This window comes from Galeopterus variegatus, unplaced genomic scaffold, assembly GCF_000696425.1.
Source record: "Galeopterus variegatus unplaced genomic scaffold, G_variegatus-3.0.2 Scaffold1132, whole genome shotgun sequence".
Classification (NCBI taxonomy): Eukaryota; Metazoa; Chordata; class Mammalia; order Dermoptera; family Cynocephalidae; genus Galeopterus; species Galeopterus variegatus.
The window spans coordinates 99,511-121,866 of NW_007727243.1; the positions used below are offsets into that span (position 1 = coordinate 99,511).

General features: G+C 36.9%; 1 protein-coding gene across 3 annotated transcripts in view; it reads right to left on the bottom strand.

The window, feature by feature from the left end:
• Positions 1-15,396: 15,396 nt before the first annotated feature.
• MYSM1 (Myb-like, SWIRM and MPN domains 1) overlaps positions 15,397-22,356 on the bottom strand; it is a 35,840-nt gene continuing 28,880 nt past the window's right edge. The window contains exons 16-20 of one of the 3 annotated variants that reach the window (XM_008575094.1): positions 21,708-21,896; positions 20,757-20,889; positions 17,037-17,142; positions 16,826-16,880; positions 15,397-15,712 (exon numbers count right to left, since the gene is read on the bottom strand). In XM_008575094.1, the coding sequence (XP_008573316.1) occupies positions 15,554-15,712; positions 16,826-16,880; positions 17,037-17,142; positions 20,757-20,889; positions 21,708-21,896 (642 nt within the window). In that variant the 3' untranslated portion in view covers positions 15,397-15,553. Of the gene's footprint in view, positions 15,713-16,825; positions 16,884-17,036; positions 17,143-20,756; positions 20,890-21,707; positions 21,897-22,356 lie in introns of those variants that run through there. The other 2 variants (XM_008575093.1, XR_550658.1) reach the window with 2 other exon arrangements.

A 22,356-nucleotide genomic window follows, 5' to 3' on the forward strand; every position in this document is an offset into this window, starting at 1 on the left:
TCTAAGGCTAAATTTAAATTGGGGTACTGTAGATTGGATGTCCCCCCACCAGCCTCATTGAAGCTTAAATCCCCAATTTAACTGTTGAAGGTGGGAAATCCTATTATGGTAATTAAAAGGCAGGGCCTTCAAGAGGTGATTAGGTTGCAGGAGTGAGTGGATTAATAATGGTGGCTGGAGGCATGGTTCTAAGGGCTTAAAAAGGAGAGTGCATGAGGAACTACCCTCTCTCTGCTCCACTATCTTAGGCCATGTGAGAGCCCTGGGTCACTGTTGCCACCACCAAGACCCTCACCAGATGTGTTCCCTAGACTTTGGATTTCCCAGCCTCCAAAACTGTAAGCATTAAATTTCATTTTCTTATAAATCACCCAGTTCCAGGTAATTTTGTTATAAACAACAGAAACAGACTAATACAGAAAATTGTTACCAGGGAAGTGGGGTGTTACTTATAACAAATACTTGAAAATATGGAAATGGCTTTGGAACTGGGTGTTGAGCAGAGGCTGGGGGAATTTGGAGGAGCAGGGTAGAAAAAGTCTAGATGCTGGCGAAAGTTTAGGAGACAAGAAAACCAGGGAAAGTTTGGAATGTTTTGGAGATTGGTTAAATGATGGTGACCAGAGTGCTTATGGAAATATGGACTATAAGGACCATTCTAAGGAGGTCTCAGATAGAAATAAGGAGAAGCTTTTTGGAAACTAGGGCAAAAATCACCCTTGGTATGAACTGGCAAGGAACTTGGCTGCATTGTGTCCATGCCCTAGGACTTTGTGGGAGTTGGAACTCAAAAGTTGTGAACCAGAATATTTGGTGGAAGAAATTTCTAAGCAGCAAAACATTCAGGAAGCTACATGGCTACTTGTAACAGCCTCTGATGAGTTATGGCAGCAAAGGCATGAGGTAAAGCCAGAATGTATAATGAAAAGGCAAGCAGAGCTTAAAGACTTGGAGAATTTGCAGACTGGCCAAATGGTAGTGAAGCAGAGAACAAGAGGAAAATCCAGTGGTGCAGCAGAGGGACTGGTTGCTAAAGATACTAGCATGGCTAGGAGGCAGCCAGGGCCTAATAGCCAAGACAGTGGGAGGAAGGACCTGAAAGCATTTCTGAGCTCTTGGAGGATGAGTCTTCTATTATAGGTCCAGAGGCCTAGGGAAACAGAATGGTCTTGGAGAACAGGCCCAAGACTTCCATCATGGGCTCACTACCCAGGGCCACCTCAGGAAGCTGCTTCCAGAACCAGCACCCCAACTGCTTTGGCTGCTCCAACTGTGGCTAAATTTTAGGCCCCAGGTGTGGCTGGACCCACAGCTTTGGAAAATACAAGCAAGAAAACTTGGTGGTGTTAAGTTTGCAGGCTCTCCAAATGCCAGAGATCTGGAGTCTTGGGAGCCTCCACCACGATTTCAATGGATATATGGAAAAGCCTGGGGATTCAGGAAGAGATCTGTTGCAGGGGTGGAGTCACTGCATAGTCTTTACTAGAGCAAGGACAATAAGAAACGTGGGGTTGGAGTTGCAGCAAAAAAGCCCCAGCAAGGCCATGCCTAGTGGAGACAGGGAAATGGGACCACCATGGAGACCCCAGACTTGTAGAGTTACCAGCATGCAACACTGACCTGCAAAAGCTAAAGCATCACCTGAGACTAGAAAAGCCATAGAAGTGGAGCTGCCTGAGGACTTGGAGGCCCAACCCCACACCAGCATGCAGAGACATTGAACATGGAGTCAAGGTACATGATTTGCCAGCTTTGAGATTTAATACTTTCCCTGCTGTGTTTCAGACTTACTTAGGATATGTTACACCTTTCTTTTGGTCTATTTCTCCCTTTTTGAATGAGAAAACGTACCCTGTGTTTGTCTCACCATTGTATCTTCAAAGTAGATAACTTGTTTTGATTTTACAGATGGAACTTTGAGACTTTGGACTTTTGAATTGAAACTAAGACTTTGGGGACAAAATGAATATATTTGTGTGTGAAAAGGACATGAGTTTTGGGGGGCCAGAGGTGGAATGCTGTAGATTGGATGTACCCTCCCCTGCAACCTCATTGAAGCTTTAATCTCCACTGTAACTGTTGAGGGTGGGAAATCCTATCATGGTCATTGAAAGATAGGGCTTTCAAGAGGTGGTTAGGTTGCAGGACCATGCTGTAGTGAATGGATTACTAACGGTGGTCAGGGGTGTGGTTCTGAGGACTTTAAAAGGAGAGTGCATGAGGAACTATCCCTCTCTCTGCTCCACCATTTTCTGCTACATGAGACCCCTGGGTCACTGTTGACGCCACCAGGACCCCCCCACCAGATGTGTTCCCTGGACTTTGGACTTCTCAGGCTCCGAAACTGTAAGAAATAAATTTTGTTTTCTTATAAACCACCCAGTTCCAGGTAAATTTGTTATAGGCAACAGTAACGGACTAATACATGGGGGTAATAAAACTTTTTGCAAGATTGTTGTGGGGATTAAATGCTATACTATATGTAAAACATTTACCACTGTATCTGTCTATAAACAAATGGATGCTATTATTATAAAATACCTTCAAAGATAAAGATGGCTAACCTGGAGAGACTGTGAAACTAGGAAACTCATCCCTAGTCCACACAATGTCAAGGAACTAGACAGGTTAATGTATTACAGTCTTTACACATTCAGCCATATGTATTCAGCAATCTTTTCTCATATGCCAACCAACATTACAGGGCTGAGATTGTCATGCTAATACACTGTGACAGAGCACCCTCTAGTGGCTTTCAACATTAACATTTTCATTAAGATTGAAAAATAAATGGTTTTGTGGACATACAAGCAAACATGGAGGTTTTGGGGGTTCACTAATCTTAAATAAAGCTAGTAAAGTCCCATTAATTATATCACTTCTAATAATAATTCCATAGTCAACTTTTTCATAGAAGTCATGTTCTGGGCATTTATAAGAAAGATCTTGAGGTTCTAAAACAGAAAATTACATTTTAAATTAAAACATAAATTATATTGAACATTTGAATTGCATATAAAATATTCATAGTAGTCCTTTCATGAGATTGAAAATAACTTGCAATCACTCAAAAGGATGGTGCAATAGCACTTGAGTTAAGTAGCAGATCTGGGGTTACCTTGCTACATACTTGGCTTTGTGACTTTGGGCAAGTTGCTTCATTTCTGTGGACCTCAGTTTCCTCATATTGAAATATAGAACTCTAAGCCCGAACATTTCTAAGGTCTTTTCCAGCTTGAACATTCTTTGATATTAAGGGGATAAGTTATCCATTTTCTCTTAATATTAGGAATCTGGCTTCAAAAAAACTTGATGTCAGCTTTTCTTTATGAACTTGGGGTGTCAAGCCCAAGGCCATTTAAAGATGAGTTTAGGCTATAGCCATACCACCGTGGACATGCCCAACTCTTCTGATCTCAGAAGCTAAGCAGGGTTGGGCCTGGTTAGTACTTGGACGAGAGACTGCCTAGGAATATCGGGTGCTATAGGCTTTAAAAAAATAAAAATAAAGATGAGTTTATAATATTTTATAAAATCAACTCAAGCTGTCTGTAACAGAGATGGCTAGTCACTAACATAGATATATGTTCCCATCCCATAGTTAGAATTTTGCAGAGAAGTACCTGTCCAGCAGGACTCCATTTAGCAGCCCCTTTGCACCCAGATGGGACCATAAGACTAGTTCTTGACAAAGAAATGTGAACAAAAATGATGTGTGTACTTCCAAGCCGAAGTATTTAAGTATCAGGTGATCCTCCATTCTTCCTCTTTTGCCTTGTCCTCATATAGATGACACATGTGGCATCCAGAGGAAAGTGGGTATCTGAATTACTTATTGGAGATGAGCTGCCCAGAAGAATCACTCTATTAGGGATACCTGCATTGGATTTAGTTTGAGCGAAGGCACTGAAAAGTACAGGTGATTTGTTATAGAAGTGTATTAATCTCTTTCTGTTGCTTATAACAAAATACCTGGAACAAGGTAATTTATAAGAAAATGAAATTGATTGCTTACAGTTTCAGAGGCTAGGAAATCCAAAGTTCAGGGAACACATCTGGGGAGGGCCTTCTTTGGTAGTGGCTTTACAGCAACGCAGGGGTCTCACATGGCAGAAAATGGTGGAGCTGAGAGAGAGAGACCCTCATGCAGAGTCTCCTTTTACAGCTCTCAGAACCATGCCCCAGACCACCATTATTAATCCATTCACTATGGCATGGTCCTACACTAACCACCTCTTCAAGGCCCCACCATAACAGGATTTCCTACCCTCAACAGTTATAGTGGGAATTAAGCTTCTAATATATGAACTTTGGGGGACACAATTCAATCAATCACATTTTGCCCCTGGCTCCCAAAGTTCATGTCCTTCTCACAGGTAAACACATTCATTCCATCCCCAGAGTCTAAACTTGTTTCAGTTCAAAAGTCCAAAATCTCAAGGTCCCATCTGTGAAATCAAAACAAGTTACGTACTTCCAAGATACAAGGTGGGACAGGCACAGGGTACACATTCCCACTGAAAAAGGGAGAAACAGGCCAAAAGATAGGTGTAATAGGTCCCAAACAAGTCCAAAAGCCAGAAGGGCAGGCATTAAATTTCAAAGCTGGTGAATTACATACCTTGACTCCATGCATGCTGGTGCAGGGGTTGGATCTCCAAGTCCTCAGACAGCTCTGCTTCTATGGCTTTCCTGGTCTCGGGTGATGCTTAGCTCTCACAGACTGGCACTGCACACTGGTAGCTCTACAATTCTGGAGTCTCCATGGCAGTCCCACTCTCATGGCTCCACTAGGCATGGTGCTGATGGGGCTTCTCTGCTGCAACTCCGGCCCCACATTTCCGCTCAGCATAGCTCTAGCTAAGGCTGTCTGTGGTGACTCTGCCCCTGTGACAGATCTCTTCTTGGGCCCCCAGGCTTTTCCATACATCCTTTGAAATTGGGGTGGAAGCTCCCAAGTCCCCACAGCTCTGGCATTTTGTGAGCCTGCAGACCTAACACCATGTGTATGCTGTCAAGGCTTCCTGCTTGTACTATCCAAAGCTGAGGGTCCAGCCACACCTGGAGCCAATTTAGCCACAGCTGGAGCAGCCAAAGCACCTGGGGTGCTGGTGCTGGAAGCAGCTTCCTACGGTGGCCCAAGGCAGTGAACCCGTGGAGTGCACCTCAGGCCTATTTCCCGAGACCATTCTGTCTCCCTAGGCTTTGGGGTCTGTAATGGAAGGGTTGGTCCCAGAGTCTTCTGCAATGCCTTTAGGGCCTTTCCCCACTTCTCCTGATAATCCTTTTATTTTGTACCAATCTTCTTAGCACCACTGCATTATTTCTCCTGAAAATGCTCTCTTCTTTAATACATGGCCAGGCAGCAAATTTTTGAAATCTTATATATACTCTGATTTCCTTTTAAATTCTGGCTTTATGTCATGCTTTGCCACCATAACTCAGCATAGGCTGTTACAAGTAGACACACAGCTTCCTGAATGTTTTGCTGCTTAGAAATTTGTTCTGCCAAATACTCTGGGTCAGCACCTTGAAGTTCCACATTCCATAAAGCTTTTGGGCATGAACAGAATGCAGCCAAGTTTCTTGCCAGTTCATAGCAAGGGTGATCTTTGCCCCAGTTTCCAAAAACCTCCTTCTTATTTCTATCTGAGACCTCTTTAGAATGGTCCTTATAGTCCATATTTCCATAAGCATTCTGGTTAGCACCATTTAACAAAGCTCTAAGATTTTCCCTGGTTTTCTTGTTTTCTAAACTTTCACCAGCATCTAGCCTTTGCTCAACACCCAGTTCCAAAGCCATTTCCACATTGTAAAGTTTTTGTTATAAGCAACAGCCTACTCCTGGTACCAATTTCCTATATTAGTCTGTTTCTGTTGCTTGTAACAAAGTACCTGGAACTGGGCAATTTATAAGAAAATGAAATTTATTGCTTATAGTTTTAGAAGCTGGGAAGTCCAAAGTCCAGGCGATACATCTGGTGAGGGCCTTGGTGGTGACAGAGACCCAGGGGTCTCACATGGGAGAAAATGGAGCAGAGAGCTCCTCATGTGCATTCCTTTTAAAGCTCTCAGAACCATGCCCCTGACCACCATTATTAATCCATTCACTATGGTGTGGTCCTACAATCTAAACACCTCTTCAAGGCCCCACCTTTCAATTACCATCAACAGTTATAGTGGGAATTAAGCTTCTAATGTAGGAACTTTGCAGAACACAATTCAGTCAATCCACAGCATTCAGTTAGCTTTAGTCACCCTAACACATTTAACTCCATGATACTAGAATCCAATTTGAGGCTTTGCATATAAACAAAATGATCTCTCAACTGATCTCATAAAAGCAAATTCCTTCTGATGAGGGTGGGGAGGTGGAGGAAATGTGGGTGATGGAGAGAGAGAGAATCGAAGAGAAAATAAAACAAAAGTAGGAGAAAATATTAGTTCAGTCACTGTTTATATTTTGTGATTAGGGAAATAGTTCTGTTCTGAAAAAGGTCATGTCAAAAGATTTTATTTGGCTGGACGGAACCCTTTTCTGCAGCCTTGCCTAGCAGCCTCACCCACTAGAAACACTGCCACTAGAAGCAGCTCAGCAGTCCTGCTCTTGGCAGACCCACTCTTGAACCATGGAGAAGCACGACCTTGCACCTGACCCCTAGAAGTGGTGCGGTGGACCAGCCCCTGAAGATACATACCCAGCAATCTGATCCAAACCACACATGCTCCCAGCGCAGAGAAAGACATTTTTCAAAAGGAGTCTTACAAATGGCCAGAAGGTACCTGAAGAAATGCTCAACTTCACTAGTCATCAGAGAAATGAAATCAAAACTACAATATCATCTCACCCCAGTTAGAATGGCTATTATCAAAAAGACAGGAAATAGTGAATGCTGGTAAAGATGTGAAGAAAGGGGAACATAGGTGGTGGGAATATAAATTAGTGCACCCATTATGGAAAAGAGTATGGTTTCTCAAAAAACTACAGATAGAACCACCATACCATCCAGCAATCCCATTACTGAGTACATATCCAAAGGAAAGAAAATCAACATGTCGAAGGGATAACTGCACTTCCATGTTTATCACGGCTTTATTCACAATAGCCAAGAGTTGGAACCAACCTAAATGTCAATCAGTGGATGACTGGATAAGTAAAATGTGGTGTAAAGACAGTGGAATACTACTTGGCCATAAAAAAGAATGAAATTCTGCCATCTGCAGAAACTTGGATGAGATTGGAGAAAATTATGTTAAGTGAAATAAGCCAGGCACAGAAAGAGTAATACCACATGTTCTCACTCATATGTGGAAATTAAAAAATGATCTCATAGAAGTAGAGAATAGAATAGTGGTTACTAGAGACTTACAAGAGGGTGGTTAATGGATACAAAATTGTACAAAGATAGGAATAAGATCTGGTGTTCTATAGCAATATAGGGAGACTACAGTCAACAACAGATTACTGTGTAACTTCAAGCAGCTCGTTGAGAGGATTTTGAATGCTCCCAACACAAAGAGGTGACAAGTGTTTGAGGTGATGGATGTGCTAAATACCTTGATATGATCATTGCACACTGTATAAATGTACCCGAATATGACACTGTACTCTATAAATATATATAATTATCATGGCTCTATTCGGAAAAAATAAAAAGAAAATGTCAGATAGATTAGAGGTTACCAGAAACTAGAGGGAAGGAATAATGAGAAACTATTGCTTAATGGGTAGTTTATGTTTAGGATGATGAAAAAGTTTGGAAGTAGAGGTGGTCATCACACAGTACTGTAGGTGTAATTAATTCCATGCAATAGTATGTTTAAAAAATGCTTAATGCTCCCGCCGCGGGTTCAGATCCTATATAGGGATGACCGGTGCGCTCACAGCACTCACTGGCTGAGCGCGGTGCGGCCGGTCTCAAAAAGGACCAAAAAAAAAAAAGCTTAAAATGGCAATCATATGTCATATATATTTTACCACAATAAAAAAAAATTTTTTTAAAAAAGATTTTCCTTATTTTTTTTACACAAAGGGAGTCTGATGTAGACAATCTTCTAGTTAGTTATACCTAATTAGTTAGGTATAGAAGCCACATTAACTGCCAAGTTATAACAGGTGTGTTGGAAGAGAAGAAAGTTCAATTATTACTGAACTAGATAAAATGAACTAAGCAGTTAACTTGTTTTCTGAAACTTTCCAATTTTTCTGCATTTTGGGATGACCTTATTAATGGGGGATGGATGGGAAGTAAATCATTGATTACATCTAGTAACAAGGTTATCTGAACAAGAATTCTATGTAGCTCTCTCTGCAAACAGAAATCACTATTTCAGCTAGCATTCTGTGGGAAGGTAATTGAGAATCAGTGATGTAGAAACACATCAGCAAGAGTTAAAAAAAATAAAAATTACAGTACAAATAGATTGTGGGACAATGTTGTCCACGATCAGAAAATTAAAGCAAATGCTTAACTAGCAAGAACTCTTAACAACTGTAGAGAGGAATGAAGTTCATATGAAATAAATGCCTCATGAAATTAGAACTCTCAGGATTTCATTGTACTTCGCCACCTACATTATCATTTTGGTATCTGAATTCAAGTTGATTCCATAAACAAGATGAACTTGCTTTTACTACTATGAGGAAAATCAGCTAATAGGAATTAAAAATTTCTGTGCAGATACTAACAAAATTTAAAGGGTACATAGCTCTTGACCTAGCAACTTAGCCTCTAGGAATTTATTCTGAGAAGTATTAAGTGTTGCCCCAAAAAGTAGAATTATTTTAAATAAAAAAATGGGGGAAAAAAACCCTAAAGTTCAACTGAAAACTGGTTATATCAATGAAGACAAATCTGCACTGCAGAATGCTATGTACCTGTTGTAAAGAATGGTCTTTGTCAATATGGAAAGACAGCCTCAAGGAGAGAAGTATAGAAGTTGAAGATATATGTATGACCCTGTTTTTTTTTAAATCTATAGGTTTCATATGTGCTAGAAAAAGACTGGAAAGTTAGAGTTAATACTAATTTTAAGGTGAGGTTTTCACTTATTTTATGCTTTCTATAGCCTTAATTTAGTTGAATGAATGTGTTGCTTTCATAAATAACATCTTCATATACTCTACCTTCTGACCAAAAGGCTCTTACCATTCTCTAAATTCTTTCTTTCCTTACTGCCACTCCTATGCTAAGGTCACTTCTCTCTAGAACATCTCCCCCCAAATGCCATTTAACCAAATTCCTGCCAGAATCAATTCCTTTCCAAGCAATCAATCTTGGTGCTCACATTCTACAGAATGTTCTTTCACTTGTCTAACTATCCATTACCCTCAAAATCTCTCACAGGCATGTAAAATCAATTCCAGCTTGTATCTTAGGGTCTAAGCAATTTGTGTTGGGTTTTATGTTTCCCACTTAGAGAATAGGCTTCTTATGGAAGAAACCAAGACTTACTCATCTTTGTGTTCTCTAAAGTGCTCAACAAGATAGTTACTCAACAAATGTTTGCTGAATTAATGTGACTTTTTTTTTTTGCAATTCAATGTGTACACTGCTAATAATTTAGAAAAAGTCATCTTTGTGTTCTCTAAAGTGCTCAACAAGATAGTTACTCAACAAATGTTTGCTGAATTAATATGACTTTTTTTTTTGCAATTCAATGTGTACACTGCTAATAATTTAGAAAAAGTCCGAATGATCACTTTATTTTTTATTTTTTATTTTTTATTTTTATTTTTTCCTTCTTATGGAAGAAACCAAGACTTACTCATCTTTGTGTTCTCTAAAGTGCTCAACAAGATAGTTACTCAACAAATGTTTGCTGAATTAATGTGACTTTTTTTTTTTGCAATTCAATGTGTACACTGCTAATAATTTAGAAAAAGTCCGAATGATCACTTTATTTTCAAAATTTTATTTATATGGAATCTTCAGCAAGTTTCCCTTATTTACCACAAGATAAAAATCCCAAAGCTTAGAATCAGTTATCTATAATAGGTCACAATCAAAGTATTGGGGGAGAGTTCAATCATTTTTGAGAAAAATCTTTCATAATTCTACAAACACAGATATTTACAATATTCTTTAATATAGATAATATACAACATGGCATCATCTTTAAATATACAAAATAGTTTGAATCATTATATTTTATTACAGAACATTCCAAAATTTAAACTAATGAAAAAAGTCTACAAACACTGATAACATTTGATAAAAACAGTAGCAACGAGTTTATCAATAATCATGCAATATGTCTAGTAAACTTATACACAACACATAATTTACATGTCAAATCTACAAGTTTAAAGATGTATGATCGATCTATTTAAATCATGCTATAATCTAAATACTATTTTATAATTCATTGGTTTAAACAAGTGTTTTGTGGTAACCTATGAAACGGGAATATGAACTATGAAAACATACTTAACAGACTAATTTTTTTTTTTTTTCCAGTGGCTGGCCAGTTCGGGGGTCCAAACCCTAGATCATGGTGTTATCAATATTGTGCACTAACCAACTGAGCTAACCGGCCAGCCCCTTAACAGACTTCTTAATTCCCAAGAGACTATATTAGAAAACTGAAGATAGCAAATCAGGCATTTTCCCCCAAAGTTAAAGTTCTTACGAGTACATTCATAAACACCAAAAGAAAATAAAAAAAACCCAGATATTATGAATTAATTTTACCTTCTCAAATTCAGTCCAGTTATACAGCCCTTAGCATAATCACAGCTTCTCTGAGATATTTTTATTTTCTCCTGATTTAGTAGGAACAACATATTATTCCTTCCCTTTTTTCCAGAAAGGATTTAAGGTGGCTTAGAAGATAGAGTCAGAAAATACCAGAAAGCACAATTACAGGTTAAATGAAAATACAGAGAACAGTTCTGGGGAACAGTATACATAAAGCCATTTAAGAAAAGGTCAGGAAATAATAACCTAAGTATATTATATTATTCTCCCACAGTGATTTTCTGGAAATATTGCAAAATATATTAATTTGTAAGAAAACTATTAAAGTACTGGTAAACTTAAGATGCAGATTACATTTCTTTCTTAAATTTTTTATTAACCCTGATGAAGTAGATGATTGTAAAAATGTATGTGCTTTTCTTTGTGCTTGAGTAAAAGTTGTTTTCCTAAATGCCATAATATCTGACCCTAGATTTAGTCTCTAGTTATTGGTAGAGAATACAGGTAAAAATAAACACATAAATAAATTTGAGTGCCCAACTCAATTTCTACTGAGAATTCCATCAACTGGATGCCTAATGATGGTTTGTGGAGGGTGGCTACAATTCAGTTGGTCAGGTTGCAGGGACAGGACAGAACATCGGTCTGAGGGCATTTTGACTGTATCAGTTCCTCCGAGTCCTCAGCTCACTTTCGTTAGGACCCAGCAAGATAAATGGGAAGAAGAGAAACAAAAGAGCAGGAGGCCTGCTCAGATTGGCACGTTGAGGCCGTAGTCTCCTCTGCTGCCCAGAAAAGGTGCAAAGGCTCTGTGTTTACAATGTGCATATTATAGACCTTAACTCACTCTTGGGGGGTGAGGGGGGAAGGGAGGGGTGGGAGGGTTACAAAGGGGGAGGAATACTATGGAGAGAAGGCTGGGGGCAGCTTTAGTGAAATATAAGTGGGTTTGTTCATCCCTATTTTGCAGGCTTAGCTTTTAATAAATTATAAAATGAATGGTCTTGTACCTATATGCGGAGAGGTGAGAAGTAGAGGGAGTGAGAATGAAGGAAAGGGTTTGAGGGAAATGAAGAGAAAAAGAAAGGCAGCAGGGTCTTCCCCTTTGAAGTGTGGCATGAGTTTCAAAATTATAGGTTATGGACCAGAACAAAAAAAATATCTACCTGAAGACTAAAACTAACCATTGCCTCCTATCTTTTGGGGGGGAAGAATGGTTCCAAGCAATACTCCTGAGCTTCAGACAGTTCAGGAAGGAATGAAGTTCAAGCCTACAGATCTGTAACAGGAGGAACTGCAGTGCTCTTGGATGAGGTGGCAAAGGCCACCCTAGGGTTGCCACCCTAGGGTTTATGATGGTGGGGACAGAGGAGAGAGTAGTTATTGCTGCTTTTCCAGTGATACCCTTCAGAATATAAGCATGGCCAATTTACGCATTAGCCACAGTACCTCAGGCCCACAATAGTTTTTAGAGGCCGATAAAAAATGTTATAATTTCTTTTAAATTCCTAAGGAAAAAATAAACTTTTAGATTGAAGAAAATGCTTTAATCTAAAATATTAATGTATTCAGTTTATACAAATGCAATTATAATATATAATTTTTAATTTTCTATGGAAGAAGGGGTCCAAGAAGGCAAAAGTACCCAGGGCCCACAAAAATCATAATGCAAATCTGAATACAGGGTGGTCAAACCCAATTGTAGGAAACAAAACTGAAGATTATTTAAAAGGATTAAAGAATGGTTCAAGGCTAAAATAATGAAGGAGGAAAGAAAGTCTGATCTTGCTGATCTTGTTCCACTGATTTTTCTTTTTTTTGAATGTTACTTTTGGAATTAGATTTTTAAAGAAAGCTAAGTCTAATACTGGGGAAGTACTAGTGTCAATTTCCATCAGCCAAGACAGAAAAAAAAAAAAATTAAGCTCAGTATTTTATGGTCATTGTGCAACAATAAGAACAGAATCAGGATAAAAAGACTTGGATGATTTCAAGTCCTTTCTTCCACTTCTGTAAGCATTATTAGAGGTAGGTTTTCCTTTGAGACCCTGCCTCCTGAACTTCCTGTAATACACTTCCACTCAGTTCTAGACTTCTGTGCTTCTCCAAAGCCTTGGCTCCAAAGCTGGCAGTGCTAGAAATGTGGGCACCCGCGGATACAAAAATGTTTTAAGAATATGACTAGAGAAAAAAAAAAAGGCAGGGAGAATGAATGGGGGAGAAGGGGAGGGAAAAAATAACAAATTTTAATGCTCTAAAATTACAGTCAAAAAAATGAGAAAGGATTTACACTACTATGTTAACTGTGGTGTTCTAGATAGTAGGATTGAGATATTTGTACTTTATTTATACTTCTCTGTGTTTTTAAATATATTTTATAAGATAAATGTACTCTATAGTCAGACAAAAATACTCAATATTATTTTTAAAATTGTGCTCGCAATGCCCTACACTCTGACAATTATTATCTTTGAGTTCCTCACAGTATGGCTTAGGTCACTTGATACAGTCAACCATTGGCATGCAGGAGACCCAGATTTGAGAAGAGAACTTTTAACAACTTTCCATCACCCAAATTCATCAATATTACTCAAATTCAGCAGTATTATATCATCACCGAAATCCATCAATATTACAGGGAAATATCAATCCAGAAATCTAACCAATATCATTTTCTAGTATCTGTTCCCCAATATACAATGAGGAAACAGGTCAAAAGGAAGACAAGTATAAAGAATTACTGCCTTTCACAGAATCACAGACCTTCTGAGCTTGAAAGGCAACACCAAGTCATAAAATTCACCCCTGAATAACATGTGAGGAGTCTGAGGTCCAGAAAGGCTAGTGATTTGACAAAGGTCACACAGCAAAGTTGGTAACAGAATCAGGATACAAGCTCAGGTTTCCTGATATTTTGGTCTAGAGTTTTTACACTCCAAGCCTCCAAATTAATTGTTTTATAAGCTAGTCATTGTGTATCCTAAATGCAAACAGAGAAACAGAAAATACTACCAGTTTTCTTTAAAAATATAAGTTAATTTGGGGACTATACTATCTCAAAATATAAAGTTCCAGGTAAGTAGTCTAACAATTGAAATGAATCATAAAATTGTAAGCCTGAAAGGATACTAGGAGTTAATTTAGACTTTAGTTACACAGAAGAATTTAGGCCCAGAGAAAGTAAACTATATTTTATCCCCCCAAATCAAAGGTTGAGACAAGAGCCAAGTCACCTAAAACTGGCTCAATGCTTCTTCCAATATTGCCTTATTGTTCCTTAGCTATTGATTATAACCAAATAAAGCAAAAATATAGAATCATTTCCAGTTTAGATATAGTCAAACTGTTATTAATAAGAATGCTTGGAGAATGGGTATAAATCAATTCTCTGGTTAACAGAAATAAACTAAAACACATTAAGTTTCAATAAATAAGGCAGCATGATTGCTTACTTTTATTTGAAAATGTACTTTAATGTGGATCACAATTCTGAGTTTTATTGTCATCTGAAGATGATGCAAGACTATTCAGTCTCAGGCTCAAGCTCATGAATCTAAAACAAAATTCTAATGTTCGCAATTCTCTAGATCAGGGTTTGGAAAATAATGGCTGGTGGCCTGTGTTTTGTGAGGCCCATTAGATAAAAATGGTTTTTACATTTTTAAAGGGTTGCAAAGAATAATGTTTGATAAAGACTGTATGTGGCCCAAAAAACCAAAATAATTTACTAACTGGTCCTTTACATAAAAAAAAATTGCTGACTTCCATTTTGGATTCAGAGAACACATAAAACTGAGCTGAATATGTAATGTATCCTTGAAGGTGCTTTTTTGTTTTTAAAAATTAAATCTGATTTATTCAAGCTTCATTGTAATTTGTCTCTTTCTACTAATAGAAGGTAGTAGAAAAAAAAAATCTAGTTCAAAGGTTATGATTACTTGTGTTCCAGTTAAATGAGGTTTTAATGCACTAACATAAGTGAACATGTAGTTGAAGCTGAGTATTTTATGTGTTGGAAATCCATAAAAAATGATTCAGACTGCTCAAAAAATTTTATATCATAATATTGTTTCTATAAATTAAAATAGAAGCAAATATCTATGATTAAAAACTGGTAATTTGACTCTCACCTCTGAGTTTCTCTTCTGACTGTTCTTAAGATTTTTCTCCTCATGCCTCTCGTGGCCCCCCTATAGCACGATTAGATTTACTAATCCAATCAGTAGATTAGATTCTCAACCACGTTAATTATCTCAGTGACCACCCATCCATATCTACTTGCAAACATAAATAAATCTCACCAGAACATATGGAAAGAATGAAAGTACTTCTAATGAGATATGAGATATCAAGCTGGAAGATAATAAACGACTAGTTCAGAAATAAAAATTAGAGATATATTCCACTTATTAAGCTGAATACAATTGTAAAGCAGACTACTCTTATATGGAAAGAATGAAAGTACTTCTAATGAGATATGAGATATCAAGCTGGAAGATAATAAACAACTAGTTCAGAAATAAAAATTAGAGATATATTCCACTTATTAAGCTGAATACAATTGTAAAGCAGACTACTCTTGTAAGTTTTCTTAGTCTACTGCAATGCTTAATAAAGGACTGGAACATTACAGTGGACCATGGTTTACACAGCATTCTGACACATCAATCACTGCATGACAAGTCCACATCTCTTCCTTTCCCATGATTTATTTGGCAAAGTTTGGATTTTGTGAACTAGAGAAAAAAATGCCAAAGCTGTGCCACTGTTAACTAAATTACAATCATTTCAAGGTTATAACTTTGAAAGTAGGATCTATCCTGTCAAGATAAAAATGTCTGACTTTACAATAATTACATTAACAATTCTTTTGTACAGTTCTCTTTAGCCACTCCATTCTCTTGCTTGCTTTTATAATTGGAAAGGAACAAATTTTCTATTTGAGTCAAGAATTCTTCAGCAATGAAGCAATTGGTCACTTTGCTCAGAGTTTTCCTCAGACACTCCAAAAGCTAGTTGAAAAGAAAAGTTTTATATTTAAATACATAAAAAGTATAAAAATAGGATTTGCATTACTATTACTATACATATATATATTTTGCAGCTGGCTGGTACGCGGATATGAACCCTTGACCTTGGTATTACAACACCACGCTCTAACCAACTGAGCTAACCAGCCAGCCCTATCACTATTTTATTCCTTTCCAAACCCTGCATTTCCTAATGCTCACAAGAGGGACACTTTCCCTAAATGTGGTTGAAGATTAACCTGTCTTCAATACAGCTGGAATGTTGAAAACCACTGATGAGGAACATTTAGCTTAGTTCCTTCATGATTTTACATGAGATGTTTTCTACCTTGGACAAATTTGTGACTCTGCTCCTTTTTCAGTAGTTCCATTTACAGAACAAAATAATCCTGTACATATAAAAAAGTCTAAGTATATACAAATGCAGAATTCTACCATTTAAAAATTAGGATGCTAGAGTCTATTTTCTTGGAAATGTGCATATTAATCTTTCAACAGCACAAAGAAAAAGTGGATATAACAGACAGGGGTAAAATATAATAAAAAGAAATTTAATACGTTAAAATTTTCTATTTAACATATCAAATTGCTATCAAAATAAAAAATAAATAAAAGACAAATGCTCCAGTCTACTGTTATTAATTTCATTACAGAAGCAAACCTAGAAGTGAAATAAAAGAATTCAAAACTCTTATTTTCTACTAGAAAGTTAAATAAAATGACCATTTAAATTTAATGGCTAGATTTATACCATCATTTTTAAAAACGATCAATTGTTAAGGCTAAATTGCAAACATGGTGCTTTTGAATTTAATGAAATGAGAAAAATGTTCTCCATTGACTATAATAATCTAAGAAATTTATCAGCCAACACTGAAAAATTTATTGTAAAATAGTATTATTTCTATGTGTAAGCTTGGACAACAAAACACATTACTAATTATCTCCTAGAAATTAATTTTAGAAAGGAAAAAGCAATAAAGGAAATATACAGAAAATTATCCACAAAGCATCAGTCATCATGGGAAAACACATTGAGATGAACAGCTTTGGAATCTGTGAACAGTGGAACCAATTAAAATGAAGGCAGCTTACTTTCTGCAAACAAGTCAGGTCAGAATCCCGGTGAAAGATTTTATCCATGGGGACACTGCTGTAGAAAGAAATATGAAAACAAACTGATGAAATACTATAAACTAATCAGCTTTGTAATAAACTATCACTGATGCCATCCATCATAATTTAACTTGGGTTTTTTAATGAGAAACACTGCAGACATGCAACTGTCTCAAACCACAGCACATACCTATGGGAGAGCCTGTATTTTTCTATTATCCACTTTGTCTTTTCAAACACTAATCCCCACTGAGGTTCTTCTAGCATCTGTTGTACTTCAAATTTGTAAGGTAAACCTGGGAGAAGCATAAAGAAGCACATTTTCATCAACTATTTCTTAAATCTCCAATCTCCTTTTAATAATACTTTAAATTCCCTTCAGTGTTTTTACAACCACAGTTTGGCAGACCAGTTGAAGAGCACTTGAAACATAGTGGGCATTCATTAAACATTTATTGCCTGACTGTACTTGGCCCATCAAGCATGTTAATGCCAAACTATTAATAATAATAAAGAAAAGTAAAAGTGCCATTTGTGTGACAATTCTATGCAAGGCACTGTGAGAGGTAGGATGATCAAATAATTTATCACCCAAACCAAGAGACATTTTGAGTGAGAGGGAGCAAGGTTAACAACTGTGCCAGAGCCACAGGCTTGGGACTGTCTTAGGCAAACCAAGACATATTGCCATCTTAGTGATAAGTTACATGCCAAGCTTTAGGTGCTTTAAATATGTAACTTCATGTCACTTAAACAAAGTAGTTACCATTATTTTCCCAATTTTTTTTTTATGAGAACACTGAGCCACAGAAAGGTTAGGTAACTTGTTCGTCATCATTTTAAGAGACAGAGGCAGTATCTGAACCCAGGTAGACTGGCTTGAGAGTTTATGTTCTTAACTTACACAGTACACTGCCTGTCAATTAGATTTTTCCCATAATAAAGCTTTTGAAGTAAGTAAAATGCCAGCAAACCAGAAGGCATGGAAAAACAAAACAAAACAAAACAAAACAAAAAAGGGGGGAAAACCATAAATGTACTTCTTCATTGAAACAAAGGATAGCTAAATTGTCAATATGCTCTAAAAAGACATTTTTTTTTTTTTTTCCACTTGTTCAGGTGTTTGGAGGGAGAGAAAGGGATAGCAAGCCTAATGATGATTGATCTTTTTTTCCCCCATTTCTCAAATCTCCTCCCCTCCAAAAACTTAAGAAGAGCGACACATTACAGTACAAAGGCTATTAAGCAAACTCCTTTTGGTGGTAACAATCATTTACTTGACATGCCTTGATTACCTACTAAGCACAGATACCAGCTATAATCATAACTATCTACTAAAAACCTATTATTTGCTAAACACTTTACATGTATTACTGGCAATTCTTACAGCCACCCACCCTGTAAGCAAGGTAGTAATTTTTTCTCATTTTACAGAAAAAGAGAATGAGAGAGGTTAAGTAACCTGCCCAAGGTAAAAAAAAAAAATAAAAAATAAAAAAACAAAAAACCAATACATGTCAGAGTTGGCATGTGAATCCAGTTGACTGACTCCTACTTTTAACGAAAATCAAAAATGGGATTAAAGAGACATAAATAATGCATTTTCAGTCTGTGCTGACAGAAAAACACAGAAACATACACATACACACACAAACTATATACAACTTTATTTGGTATTAAGAAAATTTTTCTAAGTTAAAAAAAAGGCACTAAAGCCACTAAAAATTTCCTTTTGTGTAGAATATTTTTACCCACTAAAATATAAGAAAACTAATCATTAAGTATAATACCTGCCTGTCACAAGTACAGAAAACACTTAACCATTGGAGATATTTTAAAGATAGGACCTGAGTTAAAAGTACTATAGCACAAGGTATTCATGGCTTCTGAAAAACCTTAATTTTTACCCCAAGATAATTTCCAAGAGGAGCAAAAGACCTAGGATTAAGATCTAATACGAAGTGTTAACCTGGACAAGTAATATATGAGGTAGCTTTGTCCAATACAACTTTCTGCAATGACAGTAACATTGAGCACCTGTGCGCTGTCCAATGGAAGCTTATGTGAACACCAGGTACAGTTTCCTCTAATCCTTTCAAGTGGTCTTTTCCCCTGCCTAGGTTAGTTTCTTCTTGTGCATGTGCTGGTCTGTATTTTGCTAAATACTCCAGAGGTACCTTCTACAAAACTCTGGAGCTCACTCTCTATTTGGCTTTCTGTTCTCTAGGACTCTGTCTTGCAATCTTAGCTGCCTTGGTATCCCCACCTCTATCACTGCAACCCAGAGAGTCTGCCAGGTTCTGGGTGTGCTTCTCCTTGTGCCATACCTGAAAACTTTCTTAAGTCAGAAAACTAGGATAATTTTGGGCTCACTTCATTTGTTTCCAATCTCTTAGTAATCACATTCCTTTGGTGCCTGATGTTGTGTCCTAAATACCACTGTTTTATATATTTTGTCCAGTTTTTTTCCAGACAGGTCCTGATTACTTCATTTTGGCTAGAAGTAGAACTACACAAACTGAATTTTAAATTTCATTTAATTCTAATGTATTTAAATTTAAAGTCACATATCCCTACTACTGGACAGCATGAGAGTAGAGGCTCACTACTAAAATCTAGCAGTTTGAGACTAAAAAATAAAGTGAACAAGTTCATTGTAATTCCTCTTTTTGTAAAATTATACTGAGCCAAAGAATGATATATACTATGTGCTACAATCGAAATGAGCATTCTGGACCAAAGCGATTGCCAATATTATTCATTCAATAAAGACCCAGAGTGTTGACCCCTCCTAGATGAAGGCAATTGATTAGGTGTTCCTGGGGATACAAAGACAAATAAGACATAGTCCCTGCTCTTTTGGTGCTCAGTTTAGCAAGACTTGCTAAATAAATTACATTAAAAGACAAAAAAGCGACCACAAGGCAGGAAAAAAATGTTGCAGATACACAAAGAATAGAGCAATTAATAGTAGATGACATAAGGGTAGTGCTGGGAAGTTTTTACCAAACAGAGGGCATTCAAGGAAGATCACTAAGAATGAAGATATGTTTCCTTGTGCTGGAAACAGGATAGAAAAATAAATACAATACAGTACCTACTCTCAAAGAATTCATGACCTGATGTGGAAGAGTACAATGTGGTAACTCTAGTGATAGTGTCCAGAGGAGGACCTGAAGTAAAGTAGTGGTAGCGAGGACAGGGAAGAGGAAATAAATTTCCTTGAGGTGCCAACTGTGTCCTCCAATCATTTCCTTTCTATCCACACTCTCTTCTTTTCCTAGTCGGCTACACTAATTCCCTAACCAGCCAGAGTTGACTGGACCACAAGTGGACATAAACCTCAGGAATCGAGTCATAGGATGGGCTACACCAACCAAATTCTTTCTTGAGATAGAATGGGAACTAAGAGATGTAAAAATAAAGCTAATCATTGTTAAGCCTGAACTGGGAGGTGATGAAGAGCTGGTGCTCATTTTTTTTTTTTTTTTTTTTTTTTTTTTTTTTTTTTTTTTTTTTTTTTTTTTTTTTTTTTTTTTTTTTTTTTTTTTTTTTTTTTACCATATGCATGCCATCGCAGAGGAAGCCAGTTTGCATTTACAAAAAAATTTTCATGAGAACACAGACTTTCTCTACTTCATTTATTGCAGTGTCTCCAGTGCCTTACATACACACTGCTTGGCCATAACTTTTCTCCACATTTTAAGCCTTTTGCCCAGTGGCCATAGCAACACAGTGGGGACTTGACTATAACTGGATATTATGAAAGAGGGTGGCTGCACTAGATGGCACCCAGCGATCCCCTAGTTGAGGCATGAAATAATTTTGCACAGTTGTAAATTCTTGACTATTTAAGATTCAAAGAAATTAGAGTAGAAATAGGAGGAAGTTATTTTTGCTGAAAACTTACGATAGGAGCCATCTGGGCTAATTTCCTCACTTATAACCAGGCAGGTAATCTGGGAATATGGTAAAGGATTATTTCGATTATAGGGACTAACAATCATTCCAATGAACTTTGCACCTCCTCTGGAGAAGTAACTCTATAATTACAAGAAAAGTATAATTAGTTTCAACTATATAAATTTAAATATCTATCCATACCAACATTTTAAACATCTAATGGGGAAAAGGAGAACAAAAAAGTGTATTAAAAATTTCATCTCCAAACAGCAACTAAATGAAATGCCTTATATATTCATTTCACATTCTAAATTTTTCAGACCAATGTCTTCAACTCAATCTGAAATGACCCTTAAAAAAAATCACCTGGCCTATAAAATCTACATTTGCCACAAATATATTTACAAATTATATTCACCACACTACAGCTATAATCGTTATTGGTATGGTAATAGTTTACAAACAGCTCCCTACAACAAAAACATTCACATATCAAACATAAAATTAAAGAATAAAACAAAACTTTTTTCAGAGACGCAAAATATATTGTTTCTGATTACTTCAGCTGTAGCTGGTCCTCGTCATAGTTGTTCCCATCAATTTTTAAAGGCTCTGGGAGTATTTATCACTGTTACTTTTATGGCTTGTCTGTACTAAACAAAATAGGTGACTTTCCAAATGTGTACATTAACATATATTACTATCGCAATAAATAAAAAATGGCAAGTTATTTCAAAACCTCAGATATAAAGAATACAAGGATACTTTTACAAAGTTTGTGGAAAAATTGAATGAGAAGATAACATAAATCCTTCCATGAACTTTCTGAAGACCTCTAGTATTAGAAATGCAATACTGAAAATGCTAAAAGTATATTTAACAGAAAGCAATTGGGGGTGGGGTGGGGGAAACGTGCAATCTTTTACAGAATTTATACACACAATACCTACAAATATACCTGGTATTTGGCTTGTGTGTCAATATCTCTCAAGGAAGGATTAGGATCAAATGCAGGATGAGAGTGATACCATCCAATAACACTGTAGCCTCTAACAGCCAAGGTTTCTGAGGCCTGTGTTTGTGATACAGGATCCATCTCACACTGCAGTCCTGTACTCAGACTGTTACATGGTTCTGCTGCACAGATCTGTAAAGGATTGATCCTCATATGATTATACTGAAATCCTGTTAATTCTATTACTTTAATGTTTTAGTTCTTTCATACATAGACACAGAAGCTTTTCAAGGCCAAGACATTTGAGTATATCATAGGCAGCATTTAACCTGCAAATGAATCATACTCCAAAAGTGTGTTTGTATAAGAACTAAGAACTTAGCATGCATTTTTCTGCTCAAAGTCATAATAATTGCTAGTTTTCCAGTTCAGTCCACATAGTACCTATACAAAGTTATTCTTTCAATGATTCCTATTATTTATGACAATAAAGTCAATAGAATGATGCATACCAACTTTCAACTACAAGTGTAAACACACATTTCTGGCATTTTAGAAGTTGTAGCTTTTCACTGGTGAGGGTAATTAATAGGCAAGGCCTGGCAGTGTTTTCTCTTGGCGATGAAAGGCAACAGGTATTCAGTATATGGAA